Raw genomic sequence first — 21,777 nt, 5'->3', positions numbered from 1 at the left:
TATGAAGAACAAACTTAGTGGCAGGGCACAGTAGGTAGACCAGCTATCTCAGTGTAAGTCAGTCAGCCCCTGGTTATCTGTGTCTCCTATGCTCGTTTGTAAACCCTCTTCCTGGGAAGGAATTTCTAAGAGGGTTTGCTTAGCACCAATGTTTCCATGTGAGCAGGAAACCTGCACTTGTCCTCCTGTGTGTCTCTCCTTTACTCTCCCAGGACTGCCATGCTCATAGCACTCTAACTCCCAATGCGAGGGGGGATTTTTTTCCCCACCATGCAATTCTCTGTGACACCAGTTGGTTGTCCTGCAACTTAACTCAAGTCTGACACTATCTACTGGAGACAAGGTCAGACCCACAGGTTAAGGGCTCAGTCCCATCTGGTTGCCCCACTTCAGAGGCCACTTGCACATAGTAGGTCCCCAGGTTACCCACAGCTTCTGTTCAACTTGGCTACAGATCAGAGGTTCCCATGATCTCCTCCCCTTTGGGTTTGATTAATTGCTAGAACAGCTCACTGAACTCAGGAAAACACTTGCTTATGTCTGCCAGTTTATTAAAGGATACAGATGAACAGCCAGAAGAAGAGATACATAGGGGAGGCCTGAAGATGGGGGGTCTGGAGCCCAGGAACTGGGCTTGCATTAGCCCTCAGGTGCATGTGTGCGTTCACCAACCTGGAAGCTCTCCAAACCCTGTACTGTTGGAATTTTTATGGACACTTTGTCGTGTAAACATGATCCCTCACTACGTCCATTTCCACCCCCCTCTCTCCTACCTGGAGACTGGGGGTGGGCCTGGAATCATGGCTTGGTCCTTTTGGTGACCAGCCCTGGGTGGCTCCAGGAGCCCACCCAAAGTCACCTGACCAGAACAAACAAGACCTCTATTACTCAGGACATTCCAAAGGACTTAAGAGCTCTGTGTCAGGAACTGCAGTCAAAGACCAAACAGTGAAAAAAGATGCTTCTAGTGCTCTTATAACTTTGGAGGTTACAAGGGTTTCAGGAGCTCTGTGCCAGGAGACAGGGGCAGTTAGATATTTTTTTTCTATTATCTCACACTGTGTACGTGGATTATTTAAATCTTTCAGAAAAACTACTCCCTTGAGTGGAAAATCCCAGTGGTTTCCTATGGGACACCTCATTGAATCCTCAGACTTCCTACAGAAGACAGGACCCTGGGACCAGCTGACGCTCTAAGTCCTTGCTCCTCGCACTAGTTTCTGATGCTGTTGCCCATTCACTGCGTATTGTTAGGTTCATTTTGAAGGCTATGAAAATTAGGCCCTTGAACTATACATGGTAAAATAATCCTATCTAATAAGAGAGAAACATGGTAATTAGCCATACAGCCGCTACCCATCCCATTGGCTAATCAGGGCGATATGCAAATTAACTGCCAGCCAAGATGGCGGCTGGCAGCCAGGCAGCTTGAAGCGAACATGAGGCTTGCTTGCTTCAGTGACGGAGGACTCCAATGTTCCCCGCCTGCCGCTGCCGGCCTCTGAGCTTGCAGTTTGAAACATTGTTACAAATATAGAAGCTAAACAAAACCCCAGAAACCGGCTTTCAGCCAGCTGGGATCTTAGAGCTGGAGTTGAAACAGTGTTTCGATTATAGAACCCAAACAAACCAGATACCTGCTTTCAGCAGCTGAGGCCTCAGAGCTGGAGCCAAGCCTCAGAGCTAAAGCTGGCCCAGAATAAAAAAAAAAAAAAGAAAGAAAAAAGGAGCGGTTGGGAGTTTCAGTCACCCACCAGCCTGAAAACAGCCCTCAGCCCCTCACCCAGGCTGGCCAGGCACCCAAGCGGGACCCCCACCCTGAAGGGTGGTGTGACCAGCTGCAAACAGCCATCATCCCCTCACCCAGGCTGGCCAGGCACCCCAGTGGGGACCCCCACCCTGATCCAGGACACCCTTCAGGGCAAACCAGCCGGCGCCCACCCGTGCACCAGGCCTCTATCCTATATAGTAAAAGGGTAATATGCCTCCCAGCACTGGAATCAGTGGAGCCGCGAGGCCTCCCGGCACCGGGATCAGTGTGACAGGGGGCAGGGCCCAAACCCCTGATCGCCCTGCGGCTCTGTGTGTGACAGGGGGTGGAGCCACAACCTCCCTATCCGCCCTGCTCTGTTCGTGACAGGGGAAGGTGCCCCAACCCCCTGATCAGCCCTGCTCTGTGCCTGATAGGGGGGAGCTCCCCAACCCCCTGATCACCCTGCGGCTCTGTGTGTGACAGGGTGCGGCGCCCCAACCCCCTGATTGGCCCTGCTCTGTGCATGACAGGGGGGAGCTCCCCAACCCCCTGATGGGCCCTGCTCTGTGCATGACAGAGGGGAGCTCCCCAACCCCCTGATCGACCCTGCTCTGTGAGTGACAGGGTACAGAGCCCCAACCCCCCTGATGGGCCCTGCTCTGTGAGTGACAGGGGGCAGCGCCCCAAACCCCTGATTGGCCCTGCTCTGTGCATGACAGGGGGTGGTGCCACAACCTCCCCATCGACCCTGCCTTGATTGTGACAGGGGGTGGTGCTCCAACCCCCCAATCGGCCCTACCCTGAGCGTGACTGAGGGTGGCATTGCAACCTCTCGATCCGCCCTGCTCTGTGCATGACAGGGGATGGTGCCCCAATTCCCCAATCAGCCCTGCTCTGAGCCCGACCAGGGGCTGCACTTAGGGATTGGGCCTGCCCTCTGCCACCCGGGAGCGGGCCTAAGCCAGCAGGTCATTATCTCCCGAGGGGTCCCAGACTGCGAGAGGGCACAGGCAGGGCTGAGGGTCCCCCCCTTCCCCCCGAGTGCACAATTTTTTGTGCACTGGGCCTCTAGTAACAATAATAATAATAATAATAATATTTTTCTACCTTAGAGCTATATTTTTCCACTTATTTCTTAAAAGTGAGACCCTTTGCCAAACAGTATTCTGTGTCGGGTAACAATAGTGAGGAGGGGTCAGTGGTGGTGAGGAGCCCAACTAGTGGCCCTTAGCCCCTCCCGGACTCCATTGTGGCCCCTCAGTTGGCCCCAAGACACACCAGGCTCCATAGCGCCCAGTTTAAAAACTAGGGCCAGTTTCCAAAGTTTGTAGCCATAGGACTAAATGCAGTCTACATCAAATACCAAGTCAAAGTGATATTTTCTTAGAATAAATATATCATACCAAAGTAGTATTTTTTTATAATTAAATGTGATAGATGTTCACATCAATCACATGTACTTATTATAAGTTCTGTGTAGCCATTTTGAATAAAATAACATTGAATTTCAATATTCATAGATGACAGTTAAGTTTTGCAGTAGGCTCAACATCCAGTTTTTTCCTGCTGGGATTGGGTGTATGGAAATATTCTGGCTTATGTAGATGAGTAGTAGCAAACGGTAGCAAAAACTGGTTTGTTTGTTTGTTTGTTTTGTTTGCCCTATAATCACAGGGAACATTTTAAGTTAAATAATACAGAAATGTGAAAAGGAGAATTGTAAGAAATTTTCTTCCAAGCTGAATTAATAGCCTCTAACAACTTCTTACAGTACCTAACATAAATGTGAAGTCCAAAAGATGCTTAAATTTTTAAAGACACAATGCTGTCTAGTGTGGAAATGTGTCACATTTTCACCTTTGATGATGTGACAGGTACTGTGTGGTCAGAGCTTGGGATGGCCTTTGGTAAAGCAGTGTGCTGCATCCTCTGTGGCTTCAGGGACCTCCCTTCCCGATTATACTGGGGCCAGATGCTGCACCATCTAAACAGTGGCCAGTGCTCTGCTACAACCTTCCTTCCAGACAGCACATCTGCAGGAAGATGAAATATGTGCATAGTATCTTGACAGTTTGGGTTACACAGATACACACAGGTGTCAAAACTCAGCAAATGCACACTTAAGATTTGTGTGTATTTGGATCTAAATTTTACATTTTAAAAAACTATAAAGAAATATTGATGTCTAGATAAAGATCTGCAAGCTGAAATATGTAGAAGGAAGTATACCAGTGTCTACAATTTCCTTGAAATGCATCAAAAATAAGATAGATACATGGGTAGATATATGGGGGTTTTTAAGTATAGTAAAATGGTAATGGCAGAAGCTAGATGGTGGCTATTCAAGCGTTCATTATAAAATGATTTCAAATGTGTTGTATGTTTGAACTTTTTCATAATAAAATGTAGAGGGGAGGAAAATATACATATGTAGAGATGTGATAAGAAGTCTAAGGAAAAGTCATAAACAGCAGCACAAATTAACCCATTGGTGGTACCCCACAAATTGCAACATGGCATTTAAGACATTGGTGTGTATGAGGGGCTTTTTTTACAGCTCTTTCCGGTGTTCACTGAATTCTTTGAAACACTTACAAGGAACCCAGGGAATTCATCGAGAACCACTGCTACTATTAACAAAGTGAACAGCTTGCGAATACCTTAAGAGATGTGTCCTGTATTTCTAAGCTTCAAAGTGTAGCTGCAAAATAGCTCATCATTATTGAAACTTACCATGTGGGGGTGCTATTCTATGCACATTATATGAGTTAACAAATTGATCCTCACACTAATCCAGGGTGGGAATGTCCAGCCCAAGGCCCATTACATAAAGCCCCAAAAATCATTTGGTCTGGCCCTGCCAAGGCATTAGGGGTGAGTTAATTAAATGCTTGACCAAATATAGTTGCTAATTTTAAGTTGATAATTTTGTATGGCCCACACATGATGTTATGACTATCCAATTAACCCTTGGCAGAAAAAAGGTTCCCCACCCTGCTCTAGACTGTGACCAGGCTGGAGGGGAGACCTGCGGTTATTCCATTATTCAATGAACGTAGTTTCAGGGGATGTTAACTTCTTTTAGCAACCTTACTTAGGTCATATTAACCTTGCAGTCAATGCAACTTCTCAATCTTCTCAGAAGAAAACTGGTAAATCGACGTACTTTAATTCAAAGATGACCGGTCTTTTATTTTTGTTAACTTACTGGATTCCCCAATGTTTTTTATTATTGGACCCCAGTATATCTATGAAACCCTGTTTCTAACATTCAGCAGGTGGGTGGTCCCAGGCCAGTTGCTTAGCTCTCTGTGCTTCGGTTTCCTAACCTGTAAATTGGAGGTGTTAATAGTGTCTGTCTCCTAAGGTTTGTGGGGATGAGATGAGTTAATTCATGTAAAGTGTCCAGAATAATGCCTGGCTCATCAGTACTTAATAAATGTTAGTTGTCATTATGCTCATAATCTATCACAGTCTCTCATGATTATACTGTAAATGCTCTCATCTAATGAGAATTTGTTATTAAGCAAACTATAGATCATGGAACATGGTTAAGGAACTGGTTTGCTAACTGCAAGCCAGGGACCCAAAAGAAAGGGAGGGTAGGATGGGGTTGAGCAGAGAAGGAGGCATAGGCCCTCTAGCCCCACTTCAAACAGATTTCTTCTCTTTATTGTTGTTGTTGTTATTATTATTATTATTATTATTATTATTCTGTTTCTAGAAATGTCACATGTGAGGAAAGAGTCTACTTTAGGGAAAAAAGTACTCTTGGCTAAGCTGCTAATGATGGTAATGCCCTATCCCTGCCAATCACAATTCAGTTCAGCAAAACCTTATTGGATGCAGTGCCTACTGTGTGCAGAAAACTTGCTGCCCACTGGGGAGAAGGTTCATGATACAGTAGGTACCCTGTCTCTGCAGTCTGCCCTGTATGCTCTGGCAGAGCTGCCAAGTACAATGGCACCACAGAGGCAGGGGCCCTGGGAGGCTTCCTGGAGAAGGTGGCTTTTGAGCAGGGGCAATAGGCAGAGATGAATGGGATGGAAGCCCAGGCAGCAGAGGGTGGAGCTTCGATTCTCATTCTCTACCTGATCAAATGATACTCAATTTCCAAGCTTCATTCTGGTTTAACTGGAGCATAGGGGAGGGAAAGAAATGAGAGGATGGGGACCCGATATGCCACATAGAGGAGTTCAGCCTTTCTGCCCAGATTTGGAGCAAGAGAGTGATCTAATCAGAGCCGTTTTAGGAAAATGCACGTAACACCAGCACATCTTTAATTTGTGGTGCAAGACACTTGGCACGTTATCACAGGAGGCACACGGGGATGGGGAGACTCTGGATCAAAATGATCTCTAAACAGAATGAGCTCTCAGTAATCATTTCCAACCTAGCTCATTCGGCAGGTTGGACCTTCTTATATTTTGTTATTGCTGTATCTGAGCAATCTTTCTAAAAGAAAAAAGCTACAGCACACTGCTGCCATTTAAAGTCTGCATTTTTAAGGGTATAATACATAGTGACAGTTTTTGATGTATGCCCGTGGGTGTGGGTCCCAATACTTCACTGTTCTCTGCCTGCATAATTTAAAACGACAATTTAGCCTGTCAAACTTAAATATGAGTGAAGTTCCTTGGATATTTATGAAACATCAAATAGATAGAATAGTGTTGGCAAATGATGGTGTGTGTTTTTTTTATTATGAAATCACAGAAAGATATTTGGATGATAGCTGCTGGCAACTCACCAATAAACCGAATTTCCAGCTATGGTAAAAATGTGGTGGTCTGTGATTTTGAAGGTATTTTCAGCCATTGGTGAAATAAATAAAAATGATATCACAGGACTGCAGCCCAAACCGTAGAGATTGCGAGGCGGGACAATAACACATCTTTTGTTTTATAGTTTCATGTATTAGCAATCCATGGTTTCAGGTTCCCCTCCGAAAGTGGAAGTTACCTGTGCAAAGAGAGAAAGCTTTGGTCTGCAGACCTAGCTGACGGCTGGTTTTTAGCCCTCTGCCCAGACACCTGGAGGCCTGACACGTTTAGAGTTGGGACACTTTTTACCCGCAGCTCTAGACACATCCTGCACATTTCAGCAGACATATGCCTAAGAAAGTGGGTGTGTGAACACGGCTTTTGGTGAATCTGCTTATTTATATACTTAAAAAACGGGGCATGCCCTAATCGGTTTGGCTCAGTGGATAGAGCATCGGGCCTGCGGACTGAAGGGTCCTGGGTTCGATTCCGATCAAGGGCATGTGCCTTGGTTGCGGGCACATCCACAGCAAGGGGTGTGCAGGAGGCAGCTGATCGATGTTTCTCTCTCATCGATGTTTCTAACTCTCTATCCCTCTCCCTTCCTCTCTGTAAAGAATCAATAAAATATATTATTTTTAAAAAGCGGGGGGGGGGGGGGGGGGGCACAACTCAGCGCAGAAAGCAAGTGCCCTAGTCAGCGGGGCCGTCCGCTGAGTCAGGTCTGACCTCGCCGCTGGAGGGCGTGCCGCCTTAAGGTCCTCCCACAGGCCCCGCCCCCAGTGCCTCCGCCCCGCGGGCCCCACCTCCCGGCGCCGAGCTCTGACGTCATCGCCTGCGCCGCGTAGCAAAAACAGGAAGTAGGACCAAAACAAAGGAGCGGCAGCCCCGAGCGGACCTCCTCGCCGCCTCCCTTCCGCGCCCGCCCTCCCGGCCGCCCACCCCGAGGCGCCGCCTGACCATGTCCAACATGGAGAAGCACCTGTTCAACCTGAAGTTCGCGGCCAAGGAGCTGAGCCGCAGCGCCAAGAAATGCGACAAAGAGGAGAAGGCCGAAAAGGCCAAAATCAAAAAGGCCATTCAGAAGGGCAACATGGAAGTCGCGAAGATCCACGCGGAGAACGCCATCCGCCAGAAGAACCAGGGGGTGAACTTCCTGAGGATGAGTGCGCGGGTGGACGCGGTGGCCGCCAGGGTCCAGACGGCGGTGACGATGGGCAAGGTGACCAAGTCCATGGCCGGGGTGGTGAAGTCGATGGACGCGACGTTGAAAACCATGAACCTGGAGAAGATCTCCGCCCTGATGGACAAGTTCGAGCACCAGTTTGAGACGCTGGACGTCCAGACGCAGCAGATGGAAGACACGATGAGCAGCACGACGACGCTGACCACGCCCCAGGGCCAAGTGGACATGCTGCTCCAGGAGATGGCGGACGAGGCCGGCCTGGACCTCAACATGGAGCTGCCGCAGGGCCAGACCGACTCGGTGGGCACGAGCGTGGCCTCGGCGGAGCAGGACGAGCTGTCCCAGCGGCTGGCCCGCCTGCGAGACCAGGTGTAACCCCGGAGCTGCCCCTGGGGTCTCCCGTCGGCGGCCCCGTCTGAAACACACTCCGGATGCTGGGGGGAGAGGTTGCACACTACAGCCTTCGAATACTGGGACTGACCTCTCTTCGATGCTTCCGCCTTCGGGTTTACAGCGCGCTCGGGTACATTAAGAAATTCCAGGCTCTCTCCACCCTTAACTGGATGTTCAAGTTCTGTCTATCTTGTGATAATGTGTATTTTTATAGCTGCCTTTTAACAGGACTCGTTAATAACTTGGTGTAGATGAGTCTTCCTCAAAAACCTTATCAAATCTCTAGTTCCTGTGTATTCCGTTTTCTGCCTGAGCTATCAAAATCGAAGTTTATTTTGAATGTAGTGTCATTATTGGTGATATATAAAATTGATATTCGGTACATGAAAAGAGGAGAGTGATTACTTTGCAGGATTAACAACACCTCATTTGACTTATTTAATGGACAGTGCCATTTCTGTGTATCCTTTGTTTTTTGCCATCAAAATAAGACTACAGTTGACTATTAATCTGTTTCATAACTTATATTAAAATTACCTTAGGACATCCTTGCATAATACGCTTTTACTGTTTACATTCTGTAAATTTTTTTTAAGATTTACAAGGTTTAACATATGACAGTTTCTTTCAGATGAGCTTCTCTAACATTTCTAGTTATTTTCCTATCTCAACACTTTAATTACATTTCTTATAAAATGTTAATTAGCATGGCAGCCACATTACTTACCCTAACATTGCCAAAGAACTGCTGATTGGTTTGAGAAAAACCTGAGACTGTGTGTTTGTGGGTTTTGTTTTGATTTTAACAACCAAAAATAGAGTTAAAATTAGAACAGCATTTTAAGTTCTAGTTATTTGCATCTATTATGTTGTTCTTAAGACAATTCCTTAAAAACTTTGGAAATGTAAGTTGGAATGTTTTACTTAGCCACGCGGCCAGAATGAATGTGTGTGTGTGTGGGGGGGGGGGGGGGGGGGATGCAGGATGGGACAGCGTGCTTGACCCTCTGAGGCCAGGACTCACCTGTGCTGCCTTCCATCCTTCTGGAAGAGCAGGGTGTATTTTCTAGCTGAAAAGGAAATCCTGTAGCCAAAACCTTCTTAGCCTCAAAACATGAAGAACACCAGTTTGCTTTTGCCTTGACAAGTCTGTTAATCTAACTTGAATACTTACAGATACTTTAAATCCCTCCTTTCCTTCACTGGAATATTTCTCCAACAGAGAAAACCAGTGTTTCAGAAGGTAACTATAGGGACTCTCCCAGACCCTTTGAAGGATTCACTGTTCATGACATATTTTCCAGTGTGACTGAGTGTGGTTAAGGGGGAAAAAACAGCACGAATATGTAGAGGAGAACCGCCCCTTAAATTTAAGTGTCTTTATATCTGACTGGTGGTGGTTCTGAAGTCTTCTCTAAGGGACACCTGTCCATTGTCTGTGCCACATCTTTGTAAAATTCCCTCCTTTCGATGTCTCCTCTCATCCACCTGGTTGCACAGAGGCGACTGTGTGAGTACAGCATGAGTTGTAACCCCTCTTTAGACTGGAACAAATAATTAAAACTTTGAAAATAGCTTAGTGTTGAGTCCTTTGGTAAATTGATGACCCTTTTGTAATAGAAATATTCCCAACAATATTCATCTATTTTGTGAGATTAAACAATGCTTGAATAAACTTGAACTTTCTTAAAATATGTTCATTTTAAACTAAATGGATGTAAATTTTTAGGAACCATAAGTATTATTTCGAAAGCATATTAGACCCATGAATTTCCTTATTTTTGCAGTTGATGAAATATTGAAGTGTAAACCACAGAAGTTTGTCAAATAAATCATCTTAAACTGCATGTTACTACATGTAAGTGTGCATTCTCTTTAAGAGTATTTGAGAACAATGATTCAGAGGTAGGTTTGGTTCAGAAAGCCTGGTATTTTTCCAAACTCACTACCTGAATGTCTGTTCGGGTAGCATGGAATTTTCATGCACGTTTCTAGAAGCCTCTTTCTAGCTATTACTTCTTTATTGTGATAGTTTATTAAAGATTCTCCCTCACATTGAAACTTTTCCAGGCAACAGATAGAATTTTCAAAAGGATCCAACTCAAACATACCAAGGAAATAGTTAATCTCCCATGCAACTACTAATAGTTTTTACTCGTTATTCCTCCTTTTTACTTTTCTGCCTTCAATGTACAGTTTCTAACATGGATTTAGAATATACTTTTCATTTATTTATGAACAATTTAGATTATTTCAGTTCAATTACAGGTGCACTATTGGAGAACTTGCTTACTAAAGCTATTTCTTCTTGAAGGAATTTTAATGCATGTGTGTACCTTTTAGATAGAGGCATGCTGTGACTGTTGGACACTGTGTACCTACCCAGCTGTCTTTGATTTGGAAAAGAGACACCTAAAATAAGTACCAGTCTAAGCCTTATTAACTGAACATAGTCTCAGGGTCAGCCAGACAATCTCACATTGTGAAGCAGAAGCGAGGGACTTTCTGTTCTAGATTCTTCCTTTGCAATATGCACAATACCCTCTTGGAGGCATTTCTGTAGCCAAAATCCAAAACTCAAGACTTTGAGTACTTTTGACAAAAAGCCACTAGCCATTTGGCATTGAACAAACTGATGGGCAAGCCCCTTTCATTTTTTTAATCAACTGACTGGCATTAATAAAATGCCTGCCTGGTTTACCTAGGTTCATGTTTCTACAGCTGGATGGTTTTTCTACAACCATATGGCACAGAACAGACAGTGTTTCTCTTGGTCATGATTGCTGGACCTGATGTGGTCCGAAGCTCAGTTGGCTGCTGCTAGGGTAGTGGGCAATTGGTCATTGCATCTGGTCCTGATGTCAGCCATGGCATCATTCTAGTTGGTTTCCCCAGGGTTTAGTCAGTGGGATGTTCCATTGTGTTTGATGCCAACCAGAGCCTTGTTCTGAGGGCTCAGTGATTAAGGGGGAGGCAGGGGGCTTGTTCAAGGGAGAGGAAGGTGGCTAAGTCAGAGTTTTGGATGAGGCCAGTTTTAATCAAAAGGGGTGGGAAAAAGGAGAAAAGGTCAGATTAAACAAAATAGGGTTTCTGCGTGGTTATATAAGCAGCGTGGATCTTAACCCTGCTGCTCTTTGTCACTCCATAGTATTTTTATATCATGAAAATAAGTATCTTGAAATCAATTTCAATAACACTGAGAAAAGGTTTTTACTTACCTTGACAGAGTTCCAACTTGGTAAATTTTTCACAGAGATGATATTAAATATATTTAAATAAATGTATATGTTAAAAGTAAATGATTTTTAAATAAATCATCTCTTCATGATCCCTTCCTTATCCCTTTTCATGATCAATTCCATGGACGTAAGAACTCTGTGACTTTTAAGTTACTTTAGAAGAGGAGCAGAAATAGATGAGAAATAAACAATGAATTGCTATTTTGAACCAATATCAAACAGAAAGAAGATCTAAATGATGAGAATAAAAACGCTTCTCCAAACATAAATATCCTCAGCTGTAGCAGAAAATGGAAGAAAATCTAAATAAAATGCTTTTTAACTACTTTTTTAAAATATATTTTTATTGATTTCAGAGAGGAAGGGAGAGGGATATACAGAAACATCAATGATGAGAGAGAATCGTTGACCGACTGCCTCCTGCATGCCCCCTACTGGGGGGGATTGAGCCCGCAACCCTGGCATGTGCCCTTGGGAACCGAACCTGGGACCCTTCAGTCTGCAGACCGATGCTCTATCCACTGAGCCAAACCAGCTGGGGCTAACTACTTTTTTATAGTGCCCATATGAGGGTGATGTTTTACAGTTGTAATTCGGTATTGCCTTACAACTATGTCTCTAGTGTGAATGGATGGTCTATAAGGGGGATTCTTTCATCTGGTGGCATATTTAAGAAGACAGTGTAAGCTTTAAAATGTAGCCATGCGAAATTCTGTGTATGATTAGTAAGACCCTTAAAACTCATCTCTATTTACAGGGTGCCACACAGAAGTGCATACACACTTTCACAGCTGATAGCTCAATTTTGAAAATGAAGTGTATTTTAATAAACACTGCCTTTTTATTATTCAGAGTGTGTGTATGCATTTTGGGGGACGCCCTGTATTATCTTAGGAGCCCTGATTTGAAGTACTTCTACAACATGCTGAGAAATATGTGGGTTGAACCAAAGACCTAGGCAAAATGTGGCAGAAATTGATAGATTCTTATTTTATTCCTTTATTCCTCAGAGAACTGGGGGATGCATTCACATGCCGGGGGAATTTTCACTTTTTATTTTATTGCACAAACTTGAAACCTATGCACTCAGAACACCAGTCAGCACCAGTAACAATTCAGGAGATGCTCTTGGAAATGTTCATTGATGCTTCGCAGTGCTCCCTTAGATGGTTAAGCATCAGAGCTGGAAAAAACTCGAATACCCAACCTGGAGTCTGAGGATGGGAAAAGAACTTGACATCTTTGCCTGTGTCATCGACATCTCAGAACCATGTATTTTTAGCCGCATTCAGGAAGGTACTCCCCCACCCATCAGAACCTTTTCATGTACTTTTTTAGCCATATTCCATTGTTTCTACTTAAACTACTTAACATATTAATCGAGTCACCCACCTCCCTCCACCCCCTCTGCATCCTGATAGAAATTGGTTACTTCCTAAACTCTATAACCAAAGGCTTCATGTTTCGTTTAATTTTTTGTTCCTTCCAGCCCTTTTAATCAGAGACTATTGGTTTCTGTGTCACGTGTCAGATTATCCATCTCCAGCCAGGAGAACAGATCCTTTCTGCATCAAGTTATTGTAGCCCATGGGTTGGGGTTGGGGGCAGGGAGCAGCTCAGTCCCCATCCAAGACCCTCCTGGAGGTCTGGGCTTCAGTCCAGAGCTCCCTTTGCAGGGGCAGAAACCTCTTCCTCCATCACAGAATCTTTTGGCTCCTTTCCTGCTAGACGTCAGGCACTCAGTGCATACTTCACCAAATTCAAGGCCAGCATGCACTTATCCAAACTGCATTGTGGTTTTCAAACCTGGGGCCTTCCTGTTTCCCCAGCTCCCAGGCGGTCCCCTCCTGTGGCATTTCCCCAGTTGTTTGTACTCTGTCCAAACTGCTCCATCTCAGGCACCAGCCCTGCACGCCAGGCCGATTCACCTACCCCTGGTATGCGTGGAGCAGCACCTCCCAGGGGGGCCACAGGCAGATCAGGGTCCCTCTGGCCTCTCAGTGGCACTGCCACCTCCTCCCGCAGCAGGCAGTGCAGTCACAGGCACCTCCCCCCACAGCTGCTTCCCCTTGCGTGGGCCTGGCCCTGGCTTCCAGCTGAAATGGCCTCACTTGGGACACTGCCCTCACCGCCTTTTGTCTCTGAACGGATATCTCTAACACCAGCAGATCCACCCTAGCCCCTCGCCACATCCTGCTGGTGGTTCCCCTGCCTGCAGAGTTGGTTGCCTCTTGTTGCAGCTCTGAGGTAGGTCTTGGTCCTGGAGCAGCCGGGCCTTGTGCCAAATCAAGGGCGCATGGATGGAGGGGCACCAACATGCCATCCCCGCAGCAGGACACTGGGACTATCCTTAGCGAGGAGTGAAGGTGGCCACGACAGTTAAGTGGTCTTGCTGTGTCCATGGCCTCCCTCTTGCCCGTGCTGAAAGCATCTTAAGACCTGCAGTGCAGGCTGGTGGGGTGCTGGTGGGGCATCGAGTAGAAATGGGAGATAGCACCTCTGTGCTATGCAGAATGCCCCAAATACAAGGGCTTAGGAGAAGGCCCGATCTTCGCTTTACTTCATAGACCCAGTGATGGTGCCCAAACCTTCCAGTGTTGGACAGGCAGGGGAGCTCGACCCTGTCCCTGTCTACGTCACATATACTGTCCTCAGTGTAGGAGCCTCACCCTGGCCACGGGGGCACCCACGGCCAGGAGAAACCTGGGCCGCTGAGCCCACTCCTTCTCCTCACGCTCCCCTGCCCTTCTGAAGCCCTCTCTTTCCCCAGGTGCCCTCTGACCACCAGCTACCAGTCCACACCAGCTCCTGGGTCTTGACCATCCGTGTCCTTTGGGGCTGGGCCTCTCAGCCACCTGCTCGCTTACCTCTTCCAGCTCCAGGAGGAGGGGGGAGCAAATGTCACTCATCAGACAAGTAATCAGGGGTCAGGTCTTAGGAGGTGCCGGGGGACATCTGGGCCAGCCAGACAAAGACCTGTTCTGGGCAGCTTGCATTTTGTAGGAAGAAACAGATAATAAACAAATGAATGTAAAACATGTCAGGTCGTGCTAAGCACTTTGTAGAAAAATAAAGCCAGGTTGGCATGGAGGTGGACAAGGGTGCTGTTTTAGACAAGATGCGCAGGGTGCCTCTGCCGGGTGAGCGGGCGGTGCAGTGGAGGACGAGCACCTGTCCTCTACCACCTCCAGGTGCAGTGTGATCTCCTTTCCTGCCACTTACTCCTCCCTGCCTCCCATTGTGTCTCATACCAGACCTCTGGGACCAATCTTATAGCTTCCGCCAGGTGTGCCCCCAGATTAAACCTGCACGCATGCACACACACACAGACACACACAGAGACACACACACACACAGACACACATGCACCCCTAAGGTTTCAGACCTTATCAGGAACTTACTACGCTAAAGGAACATCTCTCACTTCCCATTTTGTATTTACATCCCACCATGGCCTTCCTCTACTAGCTTAGCCTTGGAAGGAAGTCTGTGCCCCTCCCAATTTCTGAGTGGTCCCTCACCCCCCACCCTACAACACTGGACAAGAGGGAAGAGGGAAGGCAGAGGGAAGAAGGTAGAAGAAGGGAGTTATGGTAGCATGACTACGTCAACCAGGACTGTTCCGCTACTTGGGCAGACACACATGCAGGAAGGGAAATGGGAGCTTCCCTCGGCTCCTGCTGCCCTGTCCTGTGCTGGTGCGGCTGTCCGTATCACCCACGACCAGGAGAAGGGAATCTGAGGACTTTCTGAGCACTGCTGGCTCTCGTTTCAGCTTCCTGGAGAGAATCGACAGCGTCAGCCTGGTGGACTACACCCCCACAGACCAGGTACGTGAACTCAGAGCTGAGCCACCTGTTGGAACCTCGTGAGGTCAAAGAAATTGTCAGTATTAGTCAGTGATTGTCTTTAAATGGATTAAGGAAAATTTTCTTCAAATAACTACTTCTTGCAAATGATGTTGTCCCTGCATGTACAGGTGGTATGTTTGCTATGCCCTGTTAATGGCCCATAGACTTAGCTCTCTGAAATGTACTAAATTTCTACATTTCCAATATCAAAATAATGTTATCTGTGGAATAGGACTAAGCAATTCCCATTCCTCTTGGAGCTCTCCACAGAAAACCAAACCTTTGCCTCCCTCACTTCATAAACTCTGCCCATCTTGCTTCTGGCCCTGGTCTGAGTCACAAACCACAGCACACTCTCCAGGGGGTTAGCCAGGAAAATTACCCCTTTGCAAGTAGCAGAGAGGGACCTTCCGTGGCCCCCAAACCTTTGACCCTCAGGCATCTGTAGAGACTTGGAGAACCATGAATTGTTCAGCTTAAGCGCCCTCTGGACGCCTCTAGAGCTCAGTGAGCTCCAAAGAAGTTAGGGGGCTCCGTTCAGACTGCCTCTACAGCACTCCCCTGTCTGCGTCCCCCATCCCCCGACCCCCGGAGGGCCTTGCCCTGGGATCTCAGGGAGGCTCTCTCTTCTCTGCGCTGCATGTCCTGGAGGTCTGAGCTCCTCTCCATCCCTCAAGCCCACCTGTCTCGGGGGCGGACTCTGAGCGAGCACACAGTTACCTGGCAGAGCCACGGAGCCTTCCCAGCCTTGAGTCATGCATCCCCATGAGGCTCCTCTCTTCAGGCTGAGAGGGGAGGACCACCTCCCAGCTTCCAGAGAGATTGCAGTGTCTGCCTCATGAACACCACAATGGATTTGTGATCAGAAAAAATACCCTGACATCTGGCAAGCGTACAAGAGATGTCAGCTTATAAAATTATGGCTCGCTCATCCCCTCCCGGCCACAGTCATCTTTCATCTTAGCAGAGAAGTGTGCGGGGAAGAGAGGAAATCTTAACTCTATTCGCACCCAGTCCAAAGCATCCATGATCTGTGAGTGCAGTTGCACTTCCTTTGCTTTCTCGCCCAAATGGCTCTAAACCCAGAACAGCTGGCTCTCGGTTGGTTATATCAGTTATATCGGGAGAGTGCAGGCGGCATCTCGCCCACAACCTTAAGGGAGGGGGGTGTGGTTGTCAGGAGCACAACAGTGGCTACACTCATCGGTGATTAAAAATAAAAATCCTGAAAAAAATAAAAGCACAGCTATCCAGTCTCTAAGACCAAACGGATGCATTAACTGTGACTTTCTCGGGGGTGGGGGTCGGGGAGGGAGACAGAGCACCTCTGTCTGCGCTTTAAGGACTGCACTGCTGTTGCTCTTACAATGGAAGAAACCGCTGTTTGAAAAGCTCCGTGATGCTTGCATCCCGGGCCTCCCTTCCGAAGGAGAGCAAGGGTGTCACTTGGTCTGTTTCTCTCTTCCTGCTCCAGGACCTTCTCAGATGCAGAGTTCTGACATCAGGGATTTTTGAGACCCGATTCCAAGTGGACAAAGTGAACTTTCAGTAAGTGTGTTGTTGGGAGCAGCCTGTGTGGGGCTGTGGGCAGGAAGCCCTCCCTGCTGCCGCCTGGGGCCTACTGGGCACGGGCCGGGAGACCCAGCAGAGTGCCAAAGGGATTGCCATCCTCCTGGATAAGTACATGTGACTGTGTGGTGCTGAAGTGCATGCAGTGAGTGTAGGGAAGGGAGGAATCCAAGACTGGAGAGGCCCGCGAAGGTGAGAAAGACCCCAGGCATTGGTGGGGCAGGTGGAGAGAAACTGCTGCCAGAAACGCGGGCAGAGGGATGCACCGCACAGGCCGCCCTGAGAAGAGGAGCCCAAGCCACCCCATGACCACAGGGCCAGCTCTGTGACCCCAAAAACGACTGGCTGTGGACGCCCAGGCTGGCTCCCTGGTGCAGACCCGGGGCTGCCCGAGCAGCCTGCCAAGGCCGCGCAGGCCGAGGTCGCACAGGCCGAGGTCGCACAGGCTGTGCTGCAGGCGGGCAGCGTGAAGAAGAGCACAGAGTACAGGGTGCGTCCTCACACCCCAAGTAATTATCGTCCTCTTCTCCTTCCACAGCATGTTTGATGTCGGTGGCCAGAGGGACGAGAGAAGAAAATGGATCCAGTGCTTTAACGGTGATTTCTATGCACCCTCCAGAAAAGGGGATGAATTCTCCCCTCACTCCTGCCACTATGTTTAAGTAGCTTTGCATGCGATCATCTATAAAATGCCTTAAATATGATTCCCATAAGTAAGGAATTTAAGTATCCCCAGCTCCCATTTGCCATTTGCTAATATGGGTGGACTCCTGTCCGGGCACGTGGCTGAAGGACCAGTTGCACACACAGCGCTGGTCAAGTCTTTCTCACGGTCAGGGAATGACAGTCACCCTGCAAATGGTAGCAGTTGGATGTGTGCTTTGTCATCACCCCCAGTGACATCTGTCTAACTTCCTCTCTTCTCCCCTCAGACGTCACCGCCATCATCTACGTGGCAGCCTGCAGTAGCTACAACATGGTGATTCGGGAAGATAACAACACCAACAGGCTGAGAGAGTCCCTGGACCTTTTCGAAAGCATCTGGAACAACAGGTTATAAAAATAATAAGTTCAGTCTCACCCCTGGATGGAAAATTCTCTTTCATTGAAAGCATCACTCAGCTCACTTTTATTATTGTTCTCCAGACATAGCCATTCGTTCCTTACCGGTAAATCCAAAAACTGCAAGAAGCAGCTTTTTAGTCCATCTCACATACAGACGTACTTAACATGGACCGTTCCTCGATGGAGCTCTGCTAGTGCTTTGTGAAGAAAATTCATTATTCCTCACTTAAGGACATTTTTTCCCCATTGATTTTTAGAGAGAGTGGAAGGAGGGAGGGAGGAAGGGAGAGAGAGAGAGAGAGATCAATTGGTTGCCGGGGCGGGGGATCACACCTGCAACCCAGGTACGTGCCCTTGATGGGGAATCAAACCCACAACCCTTAGGTGCAAGGGCCGACGCTTAACCACTGAGTAACCAGCCAGGGGTGTGAAGAAAATTTGAATCTCTGTTTTGAGAGCCTAAGATTATTATCTAGGGTACAAAATTGGATTGGTTTGGTTTGGTTTGGTTTTCAGAATCTAGAAAGTGCCAGTTTTAAGCACCCACATATAGCTAGGTGACCCCTACGATCAGTTACAGTTCAAAAGCACAATCTTGTCTGAAAGTGCTACTACTGCACAGGAGCGAACGGCACACACACACCGGACACTGCACATGGAGTTAAAAATCAGTGTCTTCGGAAATATTTGGGGAGAAATCGCACCATGGAGGTCAGGAACATACGCGGTCCCTGCAAAAGGCCAATAGGTTATCAGGCCAATATTTCTCTAGTAAAGTGCTCAACGGCTGTTCTTATTTTTATACTATTAAGACAGTGGGAAAGAACGAGTCAAGAAATACTGGGTATACACAGAAATGTTGGAGTCATTAAAATAGGTATAATTATAGATATAGACACACACACACAGTCACATGGGAAAATGACCACAACGTTGTTAAATGAAAAGGCAGATTTAAAAACACCTTGAACTTATTTTTATAAACATGATAAATATGCGTGAGGATAGAAAAAAAATGAAAAGTCAAAACATAAACATTCTAATAGTTGTCTCTGGGTGTAGTTACATTTTTTTTTTCCTATCTACTAATTTTTCTATAATTAATTCATTTTTGCAAGGACTATGTACTTTTTTAATCCTCACCCGAGGATATTTTTTTATTTTAGAGAGAGGAAGAGAGAGAGAGAGAGAGAGAGAGAGAGAGAGAGAGAGAAGAGAGAAACACCTCAGTTGCCTCTCGCACGCACCCCAACTGGGAATCAAACCCGTAACCTAGGCGTGTGCCCTGCCCAGGAATAGAATCGTCCAACCAGCTGAACCACACCAGCCAGGGCAAGGGCTGTGCATTTTGTAACCAGAAGAAACCTTAAGGCTATTTCCATGTGGGAGAAGAATGGGTTTTGTTTCTAATTCCTGGTAAGATTCCTGTGTGCTACCCATCAGCTTGATTCCTTCGAAGGAATGGACTTGCTAAAGGCTTTGCTGATGTGCACACTGAACTCCTGTTAAGCCAGTTTCCAGCGTCTATCAAAATGAGACAGGGAACTTTCCCGCCTGCACCTCCACGGTGCCTGAGCCCCCCACCCCACCCCCAGCCTGGCCTGTCCAGCGCCGGGATCTAGATCTAGATCTGATGAACATTCTGCCCAGTCTGGAGAACTCAGACCTGCTCAGAGGTGGCAGCGAAAACCAAGCCAGCCGCAACTATGTTCTGTGCGATTAGCTCAGGAGTCCTGCATCTTATTAACAACGCTGTAACTTCCAGTTTTCTGACAGTTTCTTAGTAAGTTACACCCACCATAAATAATCCAAGTGTATTTCTTACATAAGTAATCCTTAGCTTTGGTACCAGTACGTGTATGTCCCCAGGGAAGATAAGGTAGAAGGCGCTAAAACTGCTGAGTCGGCTGCCATATTTGGTTACCATTTTAAGAATGTCTTTCTTGGCGACCGAGTGCGGGATGGAGATATCGGCCTGTGGGGCAATGCTAAGGCCGATCCCGCCAGGAAGGCGGCAGTGCTCTCCTCGTCACTGAGTTCCTCCTGCGCTCGCCGTTCTTTCCCATAGAGTGGATGTACAATGCGTGTATTTATTTCTCCTTTTCAGGTGGTTGCGGACCATTTCTATCATCTTGTTCTTGAACAAACAAGATATGCTGGCAGAGAAAGTCTTGGCAGGGAAGTCAAAAATTGAGGATTATTTCCCAGAGTATGCAAATTACACTGTTCCTGAGGATGGTAAGGCTTCAAAACAAGGTTCCCCCGATTAAGGAAAAGACTTCATTGTTCAGCAGCCCAATAACTATAGTTCCAACAGTTCTGATGGCTCTAGGACACTCAGTTAATTAAAATCACTCCTCTTGACGACTGCCCCTCCCTAAGGTAGGAGCGGCCTCAGACGTCCGGGTAGGCTTCCGTTTGTAAAAATTGCAGTTGGACTTTCCACCTGAACTGTGCCTTTGGAGAGAGGACAGTTTGGGGGTGAAGCTGTCATCCGTTGGGGTAAGTTGTGCCTCACCTGGGCCTCAGTCAGCCCTTTACATTGACCTGCACCCTGAACCCTCCCAGTAGCCCTGTGTGGGAGTTTTCGTTGTTTGTTTTCTTGTGGGAAGTGAGGCTGAAAGAGGTAAAGCCACTTTTCAAGGTCACTCAGGTGGAGCCTGTGAGGGCCTTTCTCCGGAGCCCGGGCTTTCCGCCCCGTGTTTACGTCTCTTGTCTGAGGGGTGACTTTGGCTATGACATTGGTGATTCGCATTAGGGTGGTCCTGGGAACGGGACTCCAGTGCGAAGGCAGGAGGCCCTGCCCGGCAGAGCTGTTTCCAGCTGCTGCTCTGCAGTTCTGAGCAGACCCTGGGCCACCAGCGTCTCAGAGGACAGGTTTGTTTACAGCAGAATCACACCACTTCTTACGTTTGAATCCCAAACTGGATCAAGCAGAATGAAAAGGACTTTCCTAGCAACTCCAGCTAAGAAGGTGGGAAAATTCATCAGCCTCTTTGCACGGACCTCAGCCAGCCCAGGGGTGTGCTGCCCAGGGCTCAGGTGGCTAACCCCCGCCCAGGGGGTGTTCAGAGCACGCCTGGCGCTGCCCTCTCTGTTGCTGATTTCCTGTCTCCTGACAACTGACTCTGCCTTAACTTCCCCAGTCCCCAGCCCCCCCTTCCCTGACCCATCCAGTCAGCACTGTGGAGCTTGCTTCACTGTCCATCCAGGACGACACACGCTTCCTTTTCCCTCCTTTGGGCCCTGGCCCTGACCCTCATCTCAGCTATGGATCTGGCCAGTGCAGCTCCTCTCCCAGGCTCCCTGATTCTGGTCACTCGACTTTCCAGAAAACTCTTTGGACTTCTGAAACACGTCACAAACATGCGTAAGATCCCTATCAACATTGGCTTAATCTCCCACAAACTGAGGCCAGTCCTGACCTGTCCAGGAAATAGAGCTGCGCCTCCCCACACCCCTGAGCAATACTGCGCTCCTCCCCCCACCTCAGTCACACGGTGCTCCTCCCTGCCCACTCCTCCCTCCCCTCTGCACCGGGCCTGCCCTGGCACCGCCCTGGCCAAGCCTGGCAGGCCTCCAGGTCAGGGTGACTCAGCGCCTGCAGAGCGCCCCAGACCACAGTGGCCGGAACAGAGAAGGGAAGACAGTGATGAGAACACGCTGATTTGGAGCCTAGAGTCTAGGAAAATGAACTTCACAGGGCCTCAGAGCTATCGGCTGGTTCCATGAACTCAGAATGTGAATGGGGAAAAGGCTAGGAAGGGCCTAGATCAGAGTGGGTGCCATGTTGATTTTTTTTTCCATTGATCTTTTTGAGAGGAAGGGATAGGGAGAGAGAGAAACATCATGTCCTGTCTGAAAATGATTCTCTAGACTTTCCCTCTGCTTGGGCAACAGTCTTCTCTCATATATTCTTGTTTTATTTCTGGTTTATTACACTGTACAGACCACAACA

General features: G+C 47.6%; 2 protein-coding genes across 5 annotated transcripts in view; both read left to right on the top strand.

Moving 5' to 3' along the window:
• The window catches only part of GNAL (G protein subunit alpha L), a 102,643-nt gene that overhangs the window by 78,508 nt on the left and 2,358 nt on the right, over nt 1-21,777 (top strand). For all 4 annotated transcript variants that reach the window (XM_036321026.1, XM_036321028.1, XM_036321027.1 and 1 more), the window contains 5 exons: nt 15,110-15,164; nt 16,660-16,733; nt 17,293-17,351; nt 17,687-17,807; nt 19,927-20,057. In XM_036321026.1, coding sequence (XP_036176919.1) covers nt 15,110-15,164; nt 16,660-16,733; nt 17,293-17,351; nt 17,687-17,807; nt 19,927-20,057 — 440 coding nt within the window. The remainder of the gene's footprint in view (nt 1-15,109; nt 15,165-16,659; nt 16,734-17,292; nt 17,352-17,686; nt 17,808-19,926; nt 20,058-21,777) is intronic.
• On the top strand, nt 7,361-9,942 carry CHMP1B (charged multivesicular body protein 1B). Its single transcript, XM_036321034.1, has one exon. The coding sequence runs from the start codon at nt 7,478-7,480 to the stop codon at nt 8,075-8,077; it is 600 nt and encodes a 199-aa protein (XP_036176927.1). The 5' UTR covers nt 7,361-7,477; the 3' UTR covers nt 8,078-9,942.

The sequence above is a fragment of the Myotis myotis genome, unplaced genomic scaffold, assembly GCF_014108235.1.
Source record: "Myotis myotis isolate mMyoMyo1 unplaced genomic scaffold, mMyoMyo1.p scaffold_m19_p_9, whole genome shotgun sequence".
Classification (NCBI taxonomy): Eukaryota; Metazoa; Chordata; class Mammalia; order Chiroptera; family Vespertilionidae; genus Myotis; species Myotis myotis.
This window is presented reverse-complemented; position numbering and strand designations above follow the sequence as displayed.